Genomic DNA, 19,304 nt, shown 5'->3' with positions numbered 1-19,304 from the left:
GGACTGTCAAAATTAATAGCTCAAGACTGTTCAGTTTTCAAATTAGGATCCAAATAAAGCTCATACATTGCAATTGGTTAATTTTCTTGTCCTTTTCATCTGTAGTTCTGCTGTTACTTTTATTCACTTGCAATTTACTGTTAATCCATGGACTTCGTAGAATTTTTTACATTCTGGATATATATATATATTTTTTTATTATTTTATATATATATATATTTTATTATTTTTTATATATATATATATATATATATATATTTTTTTTCCCAGTTGCATCCTCTTGCATTTCCTTGTTTTAAAATAGTTATTGTCCCTCAGGAACAAACTGAAAGGGCAAGAACCACAGCCTTATCAAGGCCTCTCTTCAAAGCCTCTCCTTGTTTTGGGTCAGTAGAAATGATTATGGATGTCTTACCTGCTGGCAAACTTTTAGGTCTATCCCTTAAACACAGTCCTAAGTTTAGTATTGCAGACATAAGAAAATTGAACCACTCAAGACTATTTGCAAAGAGCAAAAGCCTTCAGCCCAGGCTTCTGAAGAGGTAGTTCTTCACTCCTCATAGTTATAAAGCCACCTGGAAATCCTTAAAAATCTTCTTGCAGAAGCTTTTAAATGGGGGGAAAAAAGTGAAAAATCCTGAAAGGTCTTTCTGAATCTTTTTTTTTTTTTTTTTTTTTTGGAGCAGGGGATGTGACAGGAAATAAGGAATCATGAAGTAAAGGTTTATGCTTGAAAATGCTTGTGTAGCTGGGTGCAGTGGATCATGACTGTAATCCTAGCATTTTGGGAGGCTGAGGTGGGTGGATCACTTGAGGCCAGGAGTTTGGGACCAGCCTGGCCAACATGGCGAAACCCCATCTCTACTAAAAATACAAAAATTAGCTGGGTGTGGTGGTGTGCACCTGTAATCCCAACTGTTCAGGAGGCTGAGGCACGAGAATTGCTTGAACCTGGGAGGCAGAGGTCGCAGTGAGCTGAGATTGTGCCACTGCACTCCAGCCTGGGTGACAGAGTGAGACTCTATCTGAAGAAAAAAAATAAAAACTTGTTTGGCTGGGCATGGTGTCTCTTGCCTGTAATCCCAGCACTTTGGGAGATTGAGGCAGGAAGATCACATGAACCCTGAGGTTTGAACCAGCCTTGGCAACATACTGAGACCCCATCTCTTAAAAAAATGCTTGGGCATTTTAATTTTGTGGTATGTGCATATTAAAGGGGGTAGCTAGCTGTATTTCAGAATTGATGTTTTTACAAATACTGACTGTGTGTGTGTACATGGGGGTACTGTTGCATTAAAAATAATTGATGATTTCCTTAGGAAACTTCAGTTTTCACTAAGTTCTTGAAAGCAATTTGTAGAAAATTTACTTGTTTTTTGAGGAAATATAAACCAAGACAATGATTTCTTTTCTTTACAGAGACCATGAAACGTATGGTGCAATAGCCCTACTTTTGGTGGGAAAAATATACAGCCATTCTGGTGAAGCAGTGAGTAGTGGTATCAGTAGCTTATACTACAGTGTCCAGGTTGAGAACTTAGGCCCTCAAGTAGTATGCTTGAATGATTGTGTTGTGGTACATTATAAGTAATATTTTTTTGGTGATAATTCTGCTTATATGCCAAGATGTCAATAAAGGCTTTACACAGTGAAACAGAGAAGAGGCAAGTGCCAGTCACTCCCTGACCCACACAGCTTTAGGACGCCCACTACTGTGCAGTATGTGTTGAGAGTGAGCTCTTCCATTGCATGTTGCATTAATATGATCTTTTTCAGAAGTGATTATTAGTTGGGCATTAAACCTGGTTTCATTCTGAGTCTAAAGAATCCTCCAGGCCACTCTGCCTATGGGGTAGCCCTGCTCTGTCTATGGAGAAGCTACTCTAGAAAAAAAAAATGAAAAAAAAAAAAATCCTATAACAAATTATGGAATTAAAAATAAAACTTAAAAATATATTTTATACACTAGATGTGTTATATACAAACTATGCTAGGCATGTTTTATTGGACTTGGGGTTTCCTTTTTTTTTATTTTTGAGATGGGTCTCGCTTTTGTCGCCCAGGCCAGAGTGCAATGGTGCAATCTTGGCTCACTGGAACCTCCGCCTTTCGGGTTCGAACAATTCTTGTGCCTCAGCCTTCCTAGTAGCTGGGATTTCAGGTGCCTGCCACCATATCCGGCTAATTTTTGTATTTTTAGTAGAGACAGAGTTTCCCCATATTGGCCACGCTGCTCTTGGACTCCTGGCCTTGGCCTCCCAAAATGCTGGGATTACAGGCATGAGCCACCGCGCCTGGCCTGGACTTGGGGTTTCTGATGAGGTTTTCAACCTCTTACTGTAAATAAGACTGTACTTTACTGTGTACTATTTTAAAGTAAAGCTCTTGTTGAAACAAGGTCTAATCTTCCTAAGATCAGGTTTTCTGTGGGACTACTAAAGAGTTTATATATTATGTGCTTATCTTCACTGTAATGGCTGAGTTAATTTCATATTGATAAAAAATGAAAGATGTGTTAGTAGTTATTTTTGTCTATAAAGTGCATCATTATTTCCTGGTATTTATTTACCCTGTTTTCCCTAAATTCTTGAGTAAATTCAGACACACAGTACCAGAACAGAAGCTTGTTGTAGTGGCAGGTATTGCAAGAAAGTAATTGGAGATTAAGTTATATTCTAGGTAGATTTAATATAGAATGCCTTTACTAAACACTTTTGGGCAGTGGTTGTCAAAAGAAATATGCATAGATTTCTGAGCTTCATTCCATCATTTTGCATTTTAAACAAAGTGATTCTGATACAGAAGATTCTTGGACCATATTTGGAGATAACTGATTTTTAGGGGGTAGTTTGCCAAAGTATTTAATAGAACAATCAATTTGTTAAGCCTGTTTTAAAGGTTCCCGGTTAAGGCTGGTCACGGTGGCTCATGCCTATAAATCCCAGCACTTTGGGAGGCCAAGGTGGGTGGCTCATTTGAGGCCAGGAGTTCGAGACCAGCCTGGCCAACATGGTGAAGCCCCGTATCTACTAAAAATACAAAAAAATTAGTTGAGCGTGGTGGTGTGTGCCTGTAATGCCAGCTACTTGGGAGGCTGAGACATGAGAATCACTTGAGCCCGGGAGGTGAAGGTTGCATGAGCTGAGATCTCCCCACTGCACTCCAGCCTGGGTGAAAGAGTGAGACTCTGTCTCAAAAAAAAAAAAAAAAAAAAAAGGTTAATGGTTAGTTAACAATGAGACATAATTACAAACTAAGCAATGTATCATATGTGGGGATGGGCAACTCGGGTGGCTGATCTAAATCCTTATTGTAGAGCTGGTAATTAGTCTTGCAAATGATTTCCTGAATCTATAAGTTTAAGCAGTCCATAATTTTCATTTCTTTACCCTTGAACCAATTTTATGTAGTTGACTTACTATAGAATAGTGGATTTTAGCCTTTTAAAACTCATAATCCCTATAATACTTAATTTCACTTTTTTGCATATTTCTTGTTTTTTTAATGTGTGAGGTTTTAAATTTTTGTTTATTTTTTCCTGCATATTTCTACAATCTAAGAAGGTTGCCAAGTTTTACTTTCTGTGTTTTATAGTAGCTACTATGTATTTTCAATTTCTGTGCTAAGTCCTGTGCCAAATACTTTGTTTACATTGTTTCATTTAACTCTGGCAAATCTGCTGAAGTAAATTCTATTAATCCCCATTTCATAGATAGACACCAAGGCTCAGAGGTTACTTAAGCAAAATTGCCTAAAATTGTAAATGGTAGATAATAGTAGATATATTCAAGATGCCTTTTTGAATGATACAAAATTTTCCGGGGTTTGAAAACCTTGTTCTAATTAAAATGTACTTAACTATATTTCGCCATACCACTTAGTTTATAGTTTTGCTGGGGAGTTAACCTGGCAGTTAGAAATAAGAGTTCTCTGTTCCTCACTCACCCAGGCAACAGCTATTTGCTGTAAACATAAATTGCTCTTCAGTTCAATATAGTGAACTTTGGACATTTTTGGAAATCATATTTCTTCTACATGGTCCTGGGTCTTAAATTAGATAGCATGCTGTTTTGCCTTGATTGGCTTGGATTTGGCAGTAGTGAAACCTACTTGTTCATAAGAGGAAGTACAAATTGTCAGCTTTGAAGCCTGTTAAGCACAGGTCAGTGTTTAGTAAGTGCTGGATGACTGAATTTGAAAAGGATTTCAGACTAAAGTTGTTAGGTAACCTTTCTTTGACGAATTTTTGTTTTTTTTTTTTTTTTGAGATGGCGTCTCATTCTGTCACCCAGTCTGGAGTGCAGTGGTGCGATCTTGGCTCACTGTAACCTCTTTCTTAATCTTTTTCTCTTTCTCTCATTAGCACCTGGGGCTGATGGCTTATGAGGAAATTGTTATAGTCTTTTAGTAGGTAAGTTTTGTCCCTATAGTCCCCTTCTGGCATGCTTGCTTTCTTTTTTCCATTTTTGTTCTTTTTTTTTTTTTTGAGATGGAGTCTCGCTCTGTCACCAGGCTGGAGTGCAGTGGCGCGATCTCGGCTCGCTGCAACCTCTGCCTCCCTGCAACCTCTGCCTCCCAGGTTCAGGTGATTCTCCTGCCTCAGCCTCCCGAGTAGCTGGGACTACAGGCGCGTGCCACCGTGCCCGGCTAATTTTTTATATTTTTATTAGAGACAGGGTTTCACCATAGCCAGGATGGTCTCCATCTCCTGACCTTGTGATCCACTCTCCTCAGCCTCCCAAAATGCTGGGATTACAGCTGTGAGCCACCGCGCCCAGCCTGTTTTGTTTTTTTTTGTTTTTTTGTTTTTTTGCCTTAGAGACAGAGTCTCTGTTGCCCAGGCTGGAGTGTAATGGCATGATCATAGCTTACTGCAGCCTTGAACTCCTGGTCTCAAGTGATCCTCCTGCCTCAGCCTTCTGAATAGCAGGGACTACAGGCCTGTGCCTCCACACCTGGCTAATTGTTTTATTTTTAGTAAATTGTTTTATTTTTAGTAACAACAATGTCTTGAACACCTAGGCTCAAACGATACTCCTGCTTTGGCCTCCAGAAGTGCTTGGATTACAGGCGTGAGCCACAAGGCCTGGCCACCAGTATGCTTTCTAAACATTATTGAAAAGGGCTCATATTTGAGAATGTAAGGGAAAGGGAATTATTTTTGTGTTCTTCTTTGTAATTTTAAAATGATGGGATCAGACTAGGATAGCTGTGCTTTAAGTTTGTTTGTTTGTTTTTGTTTTTTTTGAGAGGGAGTCTCACTCTGTCGCCCAGGCTGGAATGCAGTGGCACGATCTTGGCTCACTGCAAACTCTGCCTCCTGGGTTCAGGCAATTCTCCTGCGCCAGCCTCATGAGTAGCTGGGATTACAGGCATCCACCATCACGCCTGGCTAATTTTTTTGTATTTTTAGTAGAAACGGGGTTTTGCCATGTTGGCCAGGCTGGTCTAGAACTCCTGACCTCAGGTGATCCACCCGCCTCAGCCTCCCAAAGTGCTAGGATTACAGGTGTGAGCCACTGTGCCTGGCCACGTTTTTAACAAAGTAATTTAGATACATTTAATTACATCACTAGACAGAAGACTTCACTAGCCTCTCTCTCTGTCCTTTTTTTTTTTAGAGGCAAGGTCTTGCTCTGTCATCCCGCCTGGAGTGCAGTGGTGCCATCATGGCTCACTTCAGGCTTAACCTTCTGGGCTCAAGCGATCCTTTCACCTCAGCCTCCCAAGTAGGTGGGACCACAGGTGTGTGTCACTACACTCAGCTAATTTTTTGTAGAGGCAGGGTCTCCCTGTGTGGCCTAGGCTGATCTCAAAATTCCTGGCCTCAACCTCCTAAAGTGCTAGGATTACAGGCATGAGCCATTGCTGTCACTCTCAGCCAGTCTCCTCTTTTTCTTTTTTCATTTCTTTTTTTTTTTTTTTTTTTTTTTTGAGACAGAGTCTCACTCTGTTGCCCAGGCTGGAGTGCAGTGGTGCATCCCGGGTCACTGCAACCTCCGCCTCCCAGGTTCACATGATTACCCTGGCTCAGCCTCCTGAGTAGATGGGATTATGGATGCACACCGCCAGGCCCGGCTAATTTTTTTGTATTTGTAGTAGAGGTGGGGTTTCACCATGTTGGCCAGGCTGGTCTTGAACTCCTGGTCTCAAGTGATCCACCCACCTCGGCCTCCCAGAGTGTTGAGATTACAGGCATGAGCTACTGCTCCCAGCCAGCCTTCTTATTAAGAGACTGGTTATTCTCTGTCTATCATACTCTTAAACTGGCAGCCCTCTCCACTCAGGCACACTCACCAACATGCCCTCCTCTTTTTCTGCCAGATGGATCACCTTTATTTTATTGCTTATGTAAGCCTCTGAATCCTTAATAATATTCAGAATGGATAACTAGTCTTCACCATTTACCACTCCCTGTTTTGCTCTTCACTTAATCTGCTTGAGCCTTTCTAGGTCCCATTCCCTGCAAAGCCCATTTCCTGATCACTAATCCATGGTGATTTCTTTCCTTCCGAAGACTGTAACCTCATTTGGCATTGACTGGTACATTCTGGTCTCACCTACTGAAGCTGTGTCCTAGGGCTGAGACTGTTTTATACTATCAGACCAGTTAGCATACTTGTTTTTTAAACATTTTATTTATTTTTAAGAGATGGGGGTCTCACTGTGTTTCATATAGACTTATGCTTAGTGATAATTGAGGTGAATTTGCTGGCATTTACCACTTAAGTTGGATAGATTTTCTTTTTTGTGTGCTTTCTTTGCATAGAAGTGTATTGGTGGAACTAAGTAAACTGAATTCATGCTTTTAAAAAACACTTTTTTAGCTTCTTATTTTTAGATAGTTTGAAACATAGCAGAGAATTCTTGTAAACTCTTTCTAGAGTCACTCATTTGTAACATTTTGCCACATTTAATTTGTCATTCTCTATGTAAATAAATTTGTTTCCTGAACTGTTTGAGACTGAGTTGAAGACATCATTCTCCTTTACTTACGCTGGAGCATTTCTTTTCTAAGATCAAAGGAAAACTATAGCCACAGTATAGTTTTCAAATTAAAGAAACATTGATAGAGTACTTTACTTTGTATCTCATGTTTCATTATTTCTTCAATTTTTCCGATAAAAATTTCCTTCAATGTGTTTTTTATTCTCTAGTAAATGATTATGTATTACATTTACTTGCAATATAATTATGTAGCAATTATGTAATAAGGACTGTTCCTCAATTTGGATTTAGGTTATGCAGGCAATGTCGTGTTCTCGGAACACCACATCTGCAGGCCCATGATAGCCATGTGCCCTCATTGGCAATGTGTACTTTGATTCTCCCTCAAGTTAGGGTGTTGTCCTGTTTCTCCGCTATGTAATTACTGTTTCCCTTGCACTAATAATTCTTTACCAATGTACTGCTTCTCATAAAACTTTCCCCTCTATATTTAGCTAGATATACATTTTTTTTTCATTGTTTCATATTTTAATTTTTTACTTAATTATGAGATCAGGTCTCACTATGTTGCCCAGGCTGGACTTAATTAAACTCCTGGCCTCAAGTGATCAGCCTCTTGATTAGCTAGTATTATAGGCTTGAGCCACCATGCCTGGCGGCATTTTTTTTTTTTTTTTTTTTGAGATGGAGTCTCGCCTGGTTGCCCAGGCTGGAGTGCAGTGGCATGATCTGTGAACTCGCCTACTAGGTTCAAGTGATTCTCCTGCCTCAGCCTCCCAAGTAGCTGGGATTACAGGTGTCTGTCACCACCCCTGGGTAATTTTTTGTATTTTTAGTAGAGATGGGATTTCAGCATGTTGGCCAGGCTGGTCTTGAACTCCTGACCTCAGGTGATCCACCTGCCTGGCCTCCCAAAGTGCTGGGATTACAAGCGTGAGCCATTACACCTGGCTGCATTTTTTTTTTTTTTTTTTTTTTTTTGACACCAAGTTTCACTCTTATTGCCCAGGCTGGAGGGCAATGGTGTGATCTTGGCCCACTGCAACCTCTGCCTCCTGGATTCAAGTGATTCTCCTGCCTCAGTCTCCCAAGTAGCTGGGATTACAGGCGCATGCCACCACGCCCGGCTACTTTTTGTATGTTTAGTAGAGACTGGATTTTGCCATGTTGGCCAGGCTGGTCTCGAACTCCTGACTTCAGGTGATCACCTGCCTTGGCCTCCCAAAGTGCTGGGATTACAGGCATGAGCCCCAGTGGCCGGCCACGCATTTTTTTTTTTTTTTTTTTTAATAGTTGGTTCTTTCTATGTTGCCCAGGATGGCCTCGAACTCAGGCTCAAGTGATGCTTCTGTTTTAGCCTCCTAAATACTTTGGACTATGGGCATGCCTGTCTTAGATGCACATTTTTAAAAGTTTTTTGAAATTGTAAAAAAAATAAAATAAAATGTATTTTAACCATTAAGGATACAGTTCAATAGTGTTAAGTACATTCACATTGTTGTGAAACAGATCTCCGGAAGTTTTTCATCTTGCAAAACTAAAATTCAATAGTTTTTAAACAACAGCTTCCCATTTCTGCTTCTCCACCTGCTGTCAACCATTCTACTTTCTGCTTCTGTGAATTTGACTACTTTAGATACTTTTCATGTTAAGTGGATTCATGCAATATCTTTTTATGATTGGCTTACTTAATGTCTTCAAGACTCATTCATGTTGTAGCATGTGCCATGATTTCCTTTTTTTTTTGAGACAGAGTCTCACTCTATCACCCTGGCTGGAGTGCAGTGGCGTGATCTCTTCTCACTGCAACCTCTGCCTCCTGGGTTCACACAATTTTTGTGCCTCAGCTTCCCCAGTAGCTGGGATTACAGGCATGCACCACCATGCCCACTAATTTTTGTATTTTTAGTAGAGACAGGGTTTCACCATGTTGGCCAGGCTGGTCTTGAACTCCTGGCCTCAAGCAGTCTGCCTGCTTCAGGCTCCCAGAGTGCTGGGATTACAGGTGTGAGCCACCACACCCAGCCTATGATTTCATCCTTTTTAAGACTGAAACTATTATTTTGTATAATATATTTGTATATCTATATATCTCTATCTGTCTAGCTCACACTTTGTCCTTTCATATGTCAGTAGACACTTGGGTTGCTTCCACCTTCCACCTTTTTGGCTAATATCTCTTTGAGATCCTGCTTTCAATTCTTTTGGATATGTACCCAGAAGTGGGATTGCTGGATTGTATCGTAATTCCATTTTTAACTTTTTGTAAAATTTTCTTTTGCATTTAGCTATTTCATTTTTTCTCAGGTTAAACTTTGACATCGTAACCAGTCTCACAAAGAGATGAAATATGAACCACAATAAGCTTGCTTCAGTTTTACCTCTTCCGTGATTTAGTTTGCTGCTGTTTGTAAGGCAAGGTAGTTTCTAAAATCATTGGCTCAAAATAAAATGAATCTGGGTATTATTGTTTTTTTCTTTTTCCTTTTTCTGTAGAGACACCATCTGGCTATGTTGACCAGGCTGGTCGTGAACTCCTGGCCTGAAGCTATCCTCCTGTCTTGGCCTCCCAAAGTGCAGGGATTATAGGCATGAGCCACCATTCCTGCTCCTGGCCTTTTTTTGTTTTGTTTTTGAGACAGGGTCTCTGTCACCCAGGCTGGAGTGCATTGGTCCAATCATGGCTCAAGCGATCCTCCCACCTCAAGCCTCCTAAGTAGCTGTGACTACAGGCATGTGCCACCACGCCTAGCTAATTTTTATTTATTTATTTTTATTATTATTTTTTGAGAATGAAGTCTCACTCTGTCTTCCAGGCTGGAGTGCATGCAGTGGTGCGATATTTTGACTCACTGCAGCCACCGTCTCCCAGGCTTAAACCGTTCTCCTGCCTGAGCCTCCCCAGTAGCTGGGACTGTAGGTGTGCGCCACCATGCCTTGCTCATTTTTGTATTTTTAGTAGAGATGGGGTTTCACCATGTTAGCCAGGCTGGTCTCGAACTCCTGACCTCAGGTGATCCGCCTGCCTTGGCCTCCCAAAGTGCTGCGATTACAGGCGTGAGCCACCGTGCCCAGCAACACAAAGTAACTGTTAAACCCTAGTGTTCTTCCCCCTTAAAATTTTGGCACTGGCCAGGTGCAGTGGCTCACGCCTGTAATCCTAATACTTTGGGAGGCCAAGGAGGGAAGATCAGTTGAGGCCAAGAGTTTGAGACCAGCCTGGCCAACATGGCGAAACTCCATCTCTACTAAAAATACAAAAATTAGCGGGGCATGGTGGCACACACCCATTTGGGAGGCCAAGGCATGAGAATTGCTTGAACCTGGGAGGTGGAGGTTGCAGTGAGCTGAAATCAGGCCACTGCGCTCTAGCCTGGGCAGCAGCGTGAGACTCTGTTTCCAAAAAAAAAAAAATTTTTTTTTGGCACTTACTCCTAAATTATTAAGATATTTATTTTAAAAGAATTTTGGGGCCGACTGTGGTGGCTCCCACCTCTAATCCCAGCACTATGGAAGGCAGGCCGATTGCTTGAGCCCAGGAGTTCAAGACTACTCTGGGCGACATAAGGAGACCACGTCTCTATTAAAAAGAAATTTTCTTTTTGAATAGAATTACAGATTCACGGAAAGTTTTATTTTCAAGGAATTGCAGATTTGCAGACAGTTGCAGTATTTTTAATTAAGCCGTAATACCTGAATCGTTTTAGTTTAGAATCTTTGGGTAGTGGTTAAAGACTGAAAGTGGATAAGGGTTAGGAGTCACTAATACGTTAACACATGCCTTTATGCTGCACAAAGTGGGTAGGGTATCTTATTACTCAACTCTTGGGAGTAGTTGTAGAAAGTTATTTTGGAAAACTTAAAGCAAGGGATACCAGTCAGCCTTTTCAGCCTTTCACCTAAACACTTGTTCAATAAAATCTTGGTGAGCATTCACATGAGACGTAAATGTCTTCCCTTAGAAAAAGCTAAAGCAAAAGTGCTTGCTAAAATATCAGATTCCAGTTCCACTATAGGAAAGTTTTATGATTTATGTTTTGGGCAGGGCTTAGGAATTTCCACTGCAAACACTCCGAGGAGTTGTGATGTGTTTTTTCACAGACTGTACTTGAAGAATTAGGGTTTTGTTTTGTTTTGTTTTTCTTTTTGAGATGGAGTCTCGCCCTGTCACCCAGGCTGGAGTGCTGGAGTGCAGTGGTGTGATCTCAGCTCACTGCAACCTTGGCCTCCTGAGTAACTGGGATTACAGGCATGCGCCACCACACCTGGCTGATTTTTGTATTTTTAGTAGAGACGGGGTTTCACCATGTTGGTCAGGCTAGGAGAAATTAGGGTTTTTAAGGGACCATAGTTTTGTTTCTACTTTATATTCTTATTAAATTTATAGTTTCATAGGTTAGTGGTTCTCAAACATTTTAGCCTACTTAGAAAATCTATTTTACATCTGGATCCATATATCCTTATATACATGTGTGAAACAGATTCATTGCAGTTACAGATATTTACTTCTACTCTTAACTCTGATTTTATTTTAATCATAGTGTGACCCCTGAAATTGATTTCAAAATTAATGTCTCCATCCTTAGTTTGGTAACACTGCCCTAGGTGTTATCTGTGTAAGGGTGACAGCATGGTTACTGAAATGAAGCAAAGACATAGACATGTGATCCCCATTTCTTCTTGAAGTGATTTATCTTTTTGGTCCTTTGAGGATGTTTTATTATTATTTTGAAATATTTTTCCGCTTTGCCAGGCATTCACTACCCACACACAATTACCAGTTTTATTTCCCCTTTTTCCCCCTTATTGTAGTTTTCACTCATCATTACACAATTAGGTGCTTCTTCCCTATGTTACTAAAAGCATTTAACGCTTGGGTATTTTGTATGCTTATGTGGGAACAGCAGAGAACAAAAACAATCCAGTTGCGAAATATTAACATTCTTACTGAACTTCATAAAGATAAACATACCAGATTCCATTACTTGATATAAACAGCTATAAAGTAATTGGCTGGGCCATACTTGTATTGAGAGTATAAATTAAAGACATGGGAAGGAGCCTAAATTCTAGCAAAATTGGCTGGTTGCAGTGGCTCACGCCTGTAATCCCAGCACTTTGGGAGGCTGAGGCTGGTGGATCACTTCAGGCCAGAAGTTCAAAACCAGCTTGGCCAACATAATGAAACCCCATCTACTAAAAATACAAAAATTAGCCAGGCGTGATGGCACGCGTCTGTAATCCTAGCTGCTCAGGTGGCTGAGGCATGAGAATAGCTTGAACCCAGGAGGCGGTGGTTGCAGTGAGCCGAGATTGTGCCACTGCACTCCAGCCTGGGCGACAGTGAGAGTCTGTCTCAAAAAAACAAAACAACCGCCCCCCCCCCCCAAAAAAAAAAAACCTCTAGTAAATTATTAGGTGTTTTTTGTTTTTGTATTTGTTTTATTTATTTTTATTTTATGTTATTTGAGACGGAGTCTCTCTCTGTTGCTAGGCTGGAGTGCAGTGGTGCGATCTCTGCTCACTGCGACTTCCACCTCCCGGGTTCAAGCGATTCTCCTGCCTCAGCCTCCCGAGTAGTTGGGACTACAGGCGCGTGTCACCACACCCAGCTAATTTTTGTATTTTTAGTAGAGACAGGGTTTCACCATGTTGGCCAGGCTGGTCTTGAACTCCTGACCTCAGGCCTCCCAAAGTATTGGGATTACAGGCGTGAGCCACTGTGCCTGGCCTTTTTTTTTTTTTTTTTTTTTTTTTGAGACAAAGGCTTACTCAGTTGCTCAGGCTGGAGTGCGATAGCATGAACATGGCTCACTGAAGCCTTGACCTCCCAGACTCAAGCAATCCTCCCACCTCAGCCTCCCAAGTAGCTGGGATCACAGGTACATACCCCCACACCAGGCTAATTTTTCCTATTTGTAGAAACACGGAGTCTTCCTATGTTGCCCAGGCTGGTCTCAAACTCCTGGGCTCAAGCAATTTGCCCACCTCACCCTCCCAAAGTGTTAGGATTGCAGATGTGAGCCACTGCATCAGGCTGTAAGTTACTAGTTTGAAAATAAGATTAAATCACTTACATGAAGCAAATTAAAGTAAATATTAACCAAGGAAAATGGCTGCCGCGTATTGACCTATTGATCTTTATCTGAATCCTTTAAGGTCAGAAATAGTGTTTCATTTTACACATGCAAAAATGAGTTTAGAGGATACAAACAGTTGATAAAAGACAGCTGTGAAACTTCACCTCAAACATTAAGATAAGTATGGTTTAGTTAGTCCTAATAAAAGGAAGGGAGCCAGGCATGGTGGCAGGTGCCTGTAGTCCCAACTACTTGGGAGGCTGAGATGAGAGGATTGCTTGAGTTCAGGAGGTTGATGCTGCAGCAATCCATGATCGCACCACTGCGTTCCAGCTTGAGTGACAGAGTGAGGCACCGTCTCTATAAAAAAAATTTTATAAATCAGTAAGAGGAAGGGCACTTCTCTTCATTCAGGTATTGAAACGTGAACGTGTGATGGGGGCAAAATTATGCCTTCTTACGAGTTAGAAAATGTTATTGTTAATGCAAGTAGTGATGTCACATCAAATAAGTCACATTGTTTATGTTGGTTCTGCATTAAAACACAAGAAGCCCCTCTTTTGTCCTGTCATCTTTTGAAAAAGTGGTTAATGAGCACCTATGTACTGTGTAAGAAAGGGTTAAATGCTTAAAGTTACTTTGAGTTAAGTAGTCAGGAAGCAAACACTTGGTTACCAGAAGTTAGAATGGAGAAAGCAACTTTCTGTGCAGTCTGATACAATAGGAGGGTACCTTTCCTTTTTGGACTATCCGAGACCTAATCTTGTCTTACCGTAGGTAAAAAAAAAAAAGCCTTTCCTTTTTATGTTTTGTAAGTATTTGCTGTAAGTTGTTGGTTTGTGGTAGCCAGACTAACAAAGAATTTTGGAAAAAAAGTATTCCGGTGCTAGAATAATACCTGGTGTATGCTGGCTCTTTGTAAATCCTGCCCACGTTTAGGTTTGTCCACAGCTGTTAGTACCTAATATCAAGATTTCTTCCTAGCAAAGGTATTCTGAACCTTTTTGGGAGCATAAGAACATTTCTGGCTGGACACGGTGGCTCACGTCTGTAATCCCAGCACTTTGGGAGGCTGAGGTGGGCAGACTGCTTGAGCTCAGGCATTCGCCTGGACAACATGGTGAAACCCTGTCTCTACAAAAAATACTAAAATTAGCCAGGCATGGTGACGTCTGTCTGTGGTCCCAGCTACTTGGGAGGCTGAGACGGAAGGATTGCTTGAGCCTAGGAGGTCGAGGCTGCAGTGAGCTGTGATGGTACCACTTGCACTGCAGCCTGGATGACAGAGTGAGATCTTGTCTTTAAAAAAAAAAAAAAAAAAAAAAAAGAACATTTCAGAGAATCTGAGCACTGAAGATTTGTAGTGTAGAAAATATAGACATATATAAAACACTGGCATCTAGTTTTGAAGGTTCCACGTGACTGACTACCTAAAGCCAATCTTTGGGTTTAGATCTAAGCCCCTTTGCCTTATAGGATTGGCATTACAGTTGTATTGTGTTAGATATTGTTGGAATCAAATAGTGCATATAGTCAACATGCTAACCTATATGCTGAAATTATTTGGTAGTGTGATTTGATTTTATGTGAAGAAAACTTAGTATAGCAAGTTTATTTTAAGGATCAGGTTCTTGATATTCAGCCCAGGCATGTTAAACCACTGTTATTTCTAACTCTATTTATGAAATAAGGTTATTAGAAACTGAGAATTTTAAAGATTCGTATTAGGTACCATGGTTTGCAAACAGAGTCTGGACCCGTAATGGAGTTTTCAAATCAGTTTAATGGGTCTGACTAGCCTTAAAACAAATGAAGTAGGCCAGAGTAGAAAAGAAATTATGTATCACAAAATACAAGGTTAAGTACTTGGTGAAACTTTTGCTTAAGTGTGTGTATTTATGTATATATGGATGCATGTATACATTCATAAGTAGTCTTTTTTTTTTTTTTTTGAGACAGAGTCTTGCTCTGTTGCCCAGGCTGGAGTGCAGTGGTGTGATCTCAGCTCACTGCAAGCTCTGCCTCTTGGGTTCACGCCATTCTCCTGCCTCAGCCTCCCGAGTAGCTGGGACTACTGGCGCCTGCCACCACGCCCGGCGAATCTTTTTGTATTTTTAGTAGAGACGGGGTTTCACCGTGTTCGCCAGGATGGTCTCGATCTCCTGACCTCGTGATCTGCCCACCTCGACCTCCCAAAGTGCTGGGATTACAGACATGAGCCACCGCACCCGGCCCATTCATAAGTGTTTTTATTGGATTGCAATGCAAATATATTTCTTAATGTGAGATGATTTAAAAAGAAAGCCACAGCTCTGTAACTGTTTGCTTTGGAAGTAGTTTAAGTATCTGAGTTCTTGATATTTTTGTGTTTTGGGAGACAGAATAGGTAACTAGTTAGGATGCAAGAGTAAAAGAGCAACTTTCTTTGAATCTTCAGTGATTAACCAATAAAGTTGAGATGGGATTTTACTCATTAAGTAGTTTTGGATAGTTAAGGCTGAATTTGCTTTGTGGAGGTTTTGAAAGCTGTTATAACCAGAGGAAGAAATATATGTGTGTTTCACAAAGTTGTAGTTGCATTTACTGAAAATGTTGTATATGGTTCAGTGAATGTAATGTATGTGATGCTTAACATAAAGCTATCTGAGAAAACATTCTTTCTGATTCAAGACTGGAAATATCTACTTTAAGTATAGTCAACTATTCTGTCATTGCTTAGGGCAGCTGTTTGTTTTTACCAAAAATGTAGAACCGAAAGAAATGAAGGTCTTTGGACTTTTGGGGGAAGAGATAGTAGATTTTTGTAGTCTTGTTTTTTAATATGAAATAGTTTTCGGGAAAGGTTATATAAATAAGCATCAGGTGTTGTTTACGTTTAAGAAATTGTATTATAGATGTTAACTTAATGTCTTCTTTTTTTCTTACATTTCTTTCAAAGGTTTGGGCCCCATGGTATCCCTGTGACAGTATTTCCCAAAAGGGAATATAAGGATAAACCAGAAGCCATGCCGCTCCAAAGTAATACATTCCAAGAAGGGACAGAAGTCAAGTGTGAAGCAAATGGTGCTGTTCCCGATGACCCTTCTCCTGTCCCGCATCCCGAGCTGAGCTTGGCTGAAAGCCTGTGGACTTCCAAACCACCACCTCTCTTCCATGAAGGAGCACCTTATCCTCCCCCTTTGTTTATCAGGGACACATATAACCAATCAATACCTCAGCCACCTCCTCGGAAAATTAAGCGACCCAAACGAAAAATGTACAGGGAAGAACCCACTTCAATAATGAATGCTATTAAACTACGACCCAGGCAAGTTCTGTGTGATAAATGTAAAAACAGTGTTGTTGCTGAAAAAAAGGAAATTAGAAAAGGTAGTAGTGCAAGTGACTCTTCTAAATATGAAGATAAAAAACGGAGAAATGAAAGTGTAACTACTGTGAACAAAAAACTGAAAACTGACCATAAAGTGGATGGGAAAAACCAAAATGAAAGCCAGAAAAGAAATGCTGTGGTTAAGGTTTCAAATATTGCTCACAGCAGAGGCAGAGTAGTAAAAGTTTCTGCTCAGGCAAATACATCAAAAGCTCAGTTAAGTACTAAAAAAGTTCTCCAGAGTAAGAACATGGATCATGCGAAAGCTCGGGAAGTGTTAAAAATTGCCAAAGAAAAGGCACAAAAGAAGCAAAATGAAACCTCTACTTCCAAAAATGCACATTCAAAAGTCCATTTCACACGTCGATATCAGAATCCTAGCTCAGGTTCCCTTCCACCCCGGGTTCGTTTAAAACCACAGAGGTACAGGAATGAAGAAAATGACTCTTCTCTGAAGACAGGACTTGAGAAAATGCGGAGTGGCAAGATGGCACCCAAGCCCCAGTCTCGCTGCACCTCTACCCGCTCAGCAGGTGAGGCCCCTTCAGAAAATCAGAGTCCCTCAAAAGGCCCTGAAGAGGCCAGCAGTGAGGTTCAGGACACAAATGAAGTGCATGTGCCTGGTGATCAGGATGAACCACAGACATTGGGCAAAAAGGGCAGCAAAAACAATATCTCTGTTTACATGACCCTAAATCAAAAGAAATCTGACTCTTCCAGTGCTTCAGTGTGTAGCATTGATAGCACAGATGATTTGAAATCTTCCAACTCTGAGTGTAGTTCTTCTGAAAGCTTTGATTTTCCTCCAGGCAGTATGCATGCACCTTCCACCTCCTCCACTTCCTCCTCTTCAAAGGAAGAGAAAAAGCTCAGTAATTCCTTGAAAATGAAAGTCTTTTCCAAAAATGTCTCTAAATGCGTCACACCAGATGGCAGGACCATATGTGTAGGGGACATTGTTTGGGCCAAGATATATGGCTTCCCTTGGTGGCCAGCCCGTATTCTTACTATAACTGTGAGCCGGAAAGATAACGGCCTTTTAGTCCGACAGGAGGCCCGTATTTCATGGTTTGGGTCTCCAACAACATCTTTCCTTGCTCTTTCACAACTCTCCCCCTTTTTAGAAAACTTCCAGTCACGCTTTAATAAGAAGAGAAAGGGCCTGTATCGCAAGGCTATCACAGAGGCAGCTAAGGCTGCCAAGCAGCTGACCCCCGAAGTGCGGGCTTTGTTGACACAGTTTGAAACGTGAACATGGGCAGTAAGGTAGGCAAGACCATTGGAAGTCACCACAGATTTTCTAGTCTAGTTAGGAATAATTTCTACAAAATAGCGTGGCCAGATTGGAGGGAGAAGTTGCACTCAGTTGGCTGGCTTTTTAATACTTACCTTATAGCCATTTTTAGACTGAGAGCTTAAACTGAACATATAATCAAATTTTGTGTTAAGGAAGTGAGATTTTAGCAGTATTTTTCAGTTTTGAAGTTCGAAACCATCCCAAGGCATAGGAGCCATAGCCTCAACTGAAATTGAATTTTTGTAGGGACTGTTAATTGCCATTTGTACCTAATACTGTATATATACATATATATATGTGTGTGTATATATATATATCCGTGTATGTATATATACACACATATATATGTATATATACACATATATATATATGAAATATAGCCTGTCACTGTGTGACACAGATTGCATATTTGGGATTGCAATAAGGGCTTGGTGAGCTGGGGGAATAGTGGATATTTAATGACTACTTGTTTTTTAAATAATGAACACTTAGCCTTTCTATGCGCATAATGGTGTAAAAGTTAGATGGTTAGGTGTTTGACAAACAGATGGTTGCAATTCAGTTACAGACTGGGGAAATAGCCCAGTGTTTGGGATTAAAACTGTCAAGACTGGATAGGTGTTAGTCATCACTGTCTTTCGTCCAGTGGGGATTTAATAAATACTTTCAAGCTTCTGGTTTGGGAGTTTAGATAGGTTTGATTTTGGATTTGTAAATAGTGATTGCTAAATTTGGTCAGATTTCTCCTGACTGGCTGTTCCTAAATTCTTAGGATATGTCCCAGTAAAATTATACTTTGTGAATTAATTGTCATATGTGTAATTGTTGCATTTTGGATGTACCTAATTTGATAATTAAAACAAAATAATTTCCGTTTAAGGTATCTGTTTGCAGGTCAGAAAATGAGAAAATGTAATTGTGTAATGCTCTGAAATGTAAAAAAAAAAAAAAAAAACCAAAAAAAAGCTGTAAATAAAATCAACTAAATCCAAATTATTTGTGTGTGTTTCTCAAAAAGCTTTGAAAAATTTCAAGATGGTAGAAAATTATTCTTTGTAAGAGTGTTTAGAAGAGATGGAAAATCAAACTTTTATTTTGCTATTTGCCCTATCAGGGAATATATTATCTGAGATAAGAAAACTTCAAATAATGAGAGATGAATCAGTATATTCTCAAAATAAGATTTTGTAGTATAGAGGTTTGATAATGCTTTTAGATTTGATATCCCCTTCCTGCCAATTTCTCATAAATGTGTGAATTTTAATTTTTAGTCTTAATATTTCATCACATGCTTCCTTTTTTTACATTCGGGTAATTACAACCGGTCTCTTCTGTTTGGTTTTCTGCCTCATGTATCACTGCTTTTGGGGCTAGTAACTTAGCTTACTATTTTTCTACATGGTCCATCTGTCCCTAAGATTTGATTTCTTATTTTCCATTTTTAGCTTTGTATTAGTAGTGAGAAATATATCTGATTGGCTGTGGAGGCAAGTTTATCTCAAGATTTTTAAAGTTGCTTTCATACTTTTTGTGTCTTAACTTTTGGATATCTAATTTCAATACTTTTAGAAATTTAAAATTTAGCAGTTTTTTGTGGATTTCTAAATCC

General features: G+C 40.1%; 1 protein-coding gene across 8 annotated transcripts in view; it reads left to right on the top strand.

Annotated features, from left to right (window-relative positions):
* The window catches only part of PWWP2A (PWWP domain containing 2A), a 56,366-nt gene that overhangs the window by 9,462 nt on the left and 27,600 nt on the right, over positions 1–19,304 (top strand). For 5 of the 8 annotated variants that reach the window (XR_010157396.1, XR_010157395.1, XM_009450067.5 and 2 more), the window contains exon 2: positions 15,967–16,931. Coding sequence is in view for 6 of the 8 variants with exons in the window: in XM_009450067.5 (XP_009448342.1) it covers positions 15,967–16,931 (965 nt within the window). In the remaining 2 variants the exon portion in view is untranslated. Of the gene's footprint in view, positions 1–1,419; positions 1,490–15,966; positions 18,689–19,304 lie in introns of those variants that run through there. The other 3 variants (XM_527102.8, XM_024356792.3, XM_024356790.3) reach the window with 2 other exon arrangements.

This window comes from Pan troglodytes, chromosome 4, assembly GCF_028858775.2.
Source record: "Pan troglodytes isolate AG18354 chromosome 4, NHGRI_mPanTro3-v2.0_pri, whole genome shotgun sequence".
NCBI classification, from domain to species: Eukaryota; Metazoa; Chordata; class Mammalia; order Primates; family Hominidae; genus Pan; species Pan troglodytes.
The sequence above is the reverse complement of the archived record's forward strand: the minus strand, read 5'-3'. Positions and strand labels throughout refer to the sequence as shown.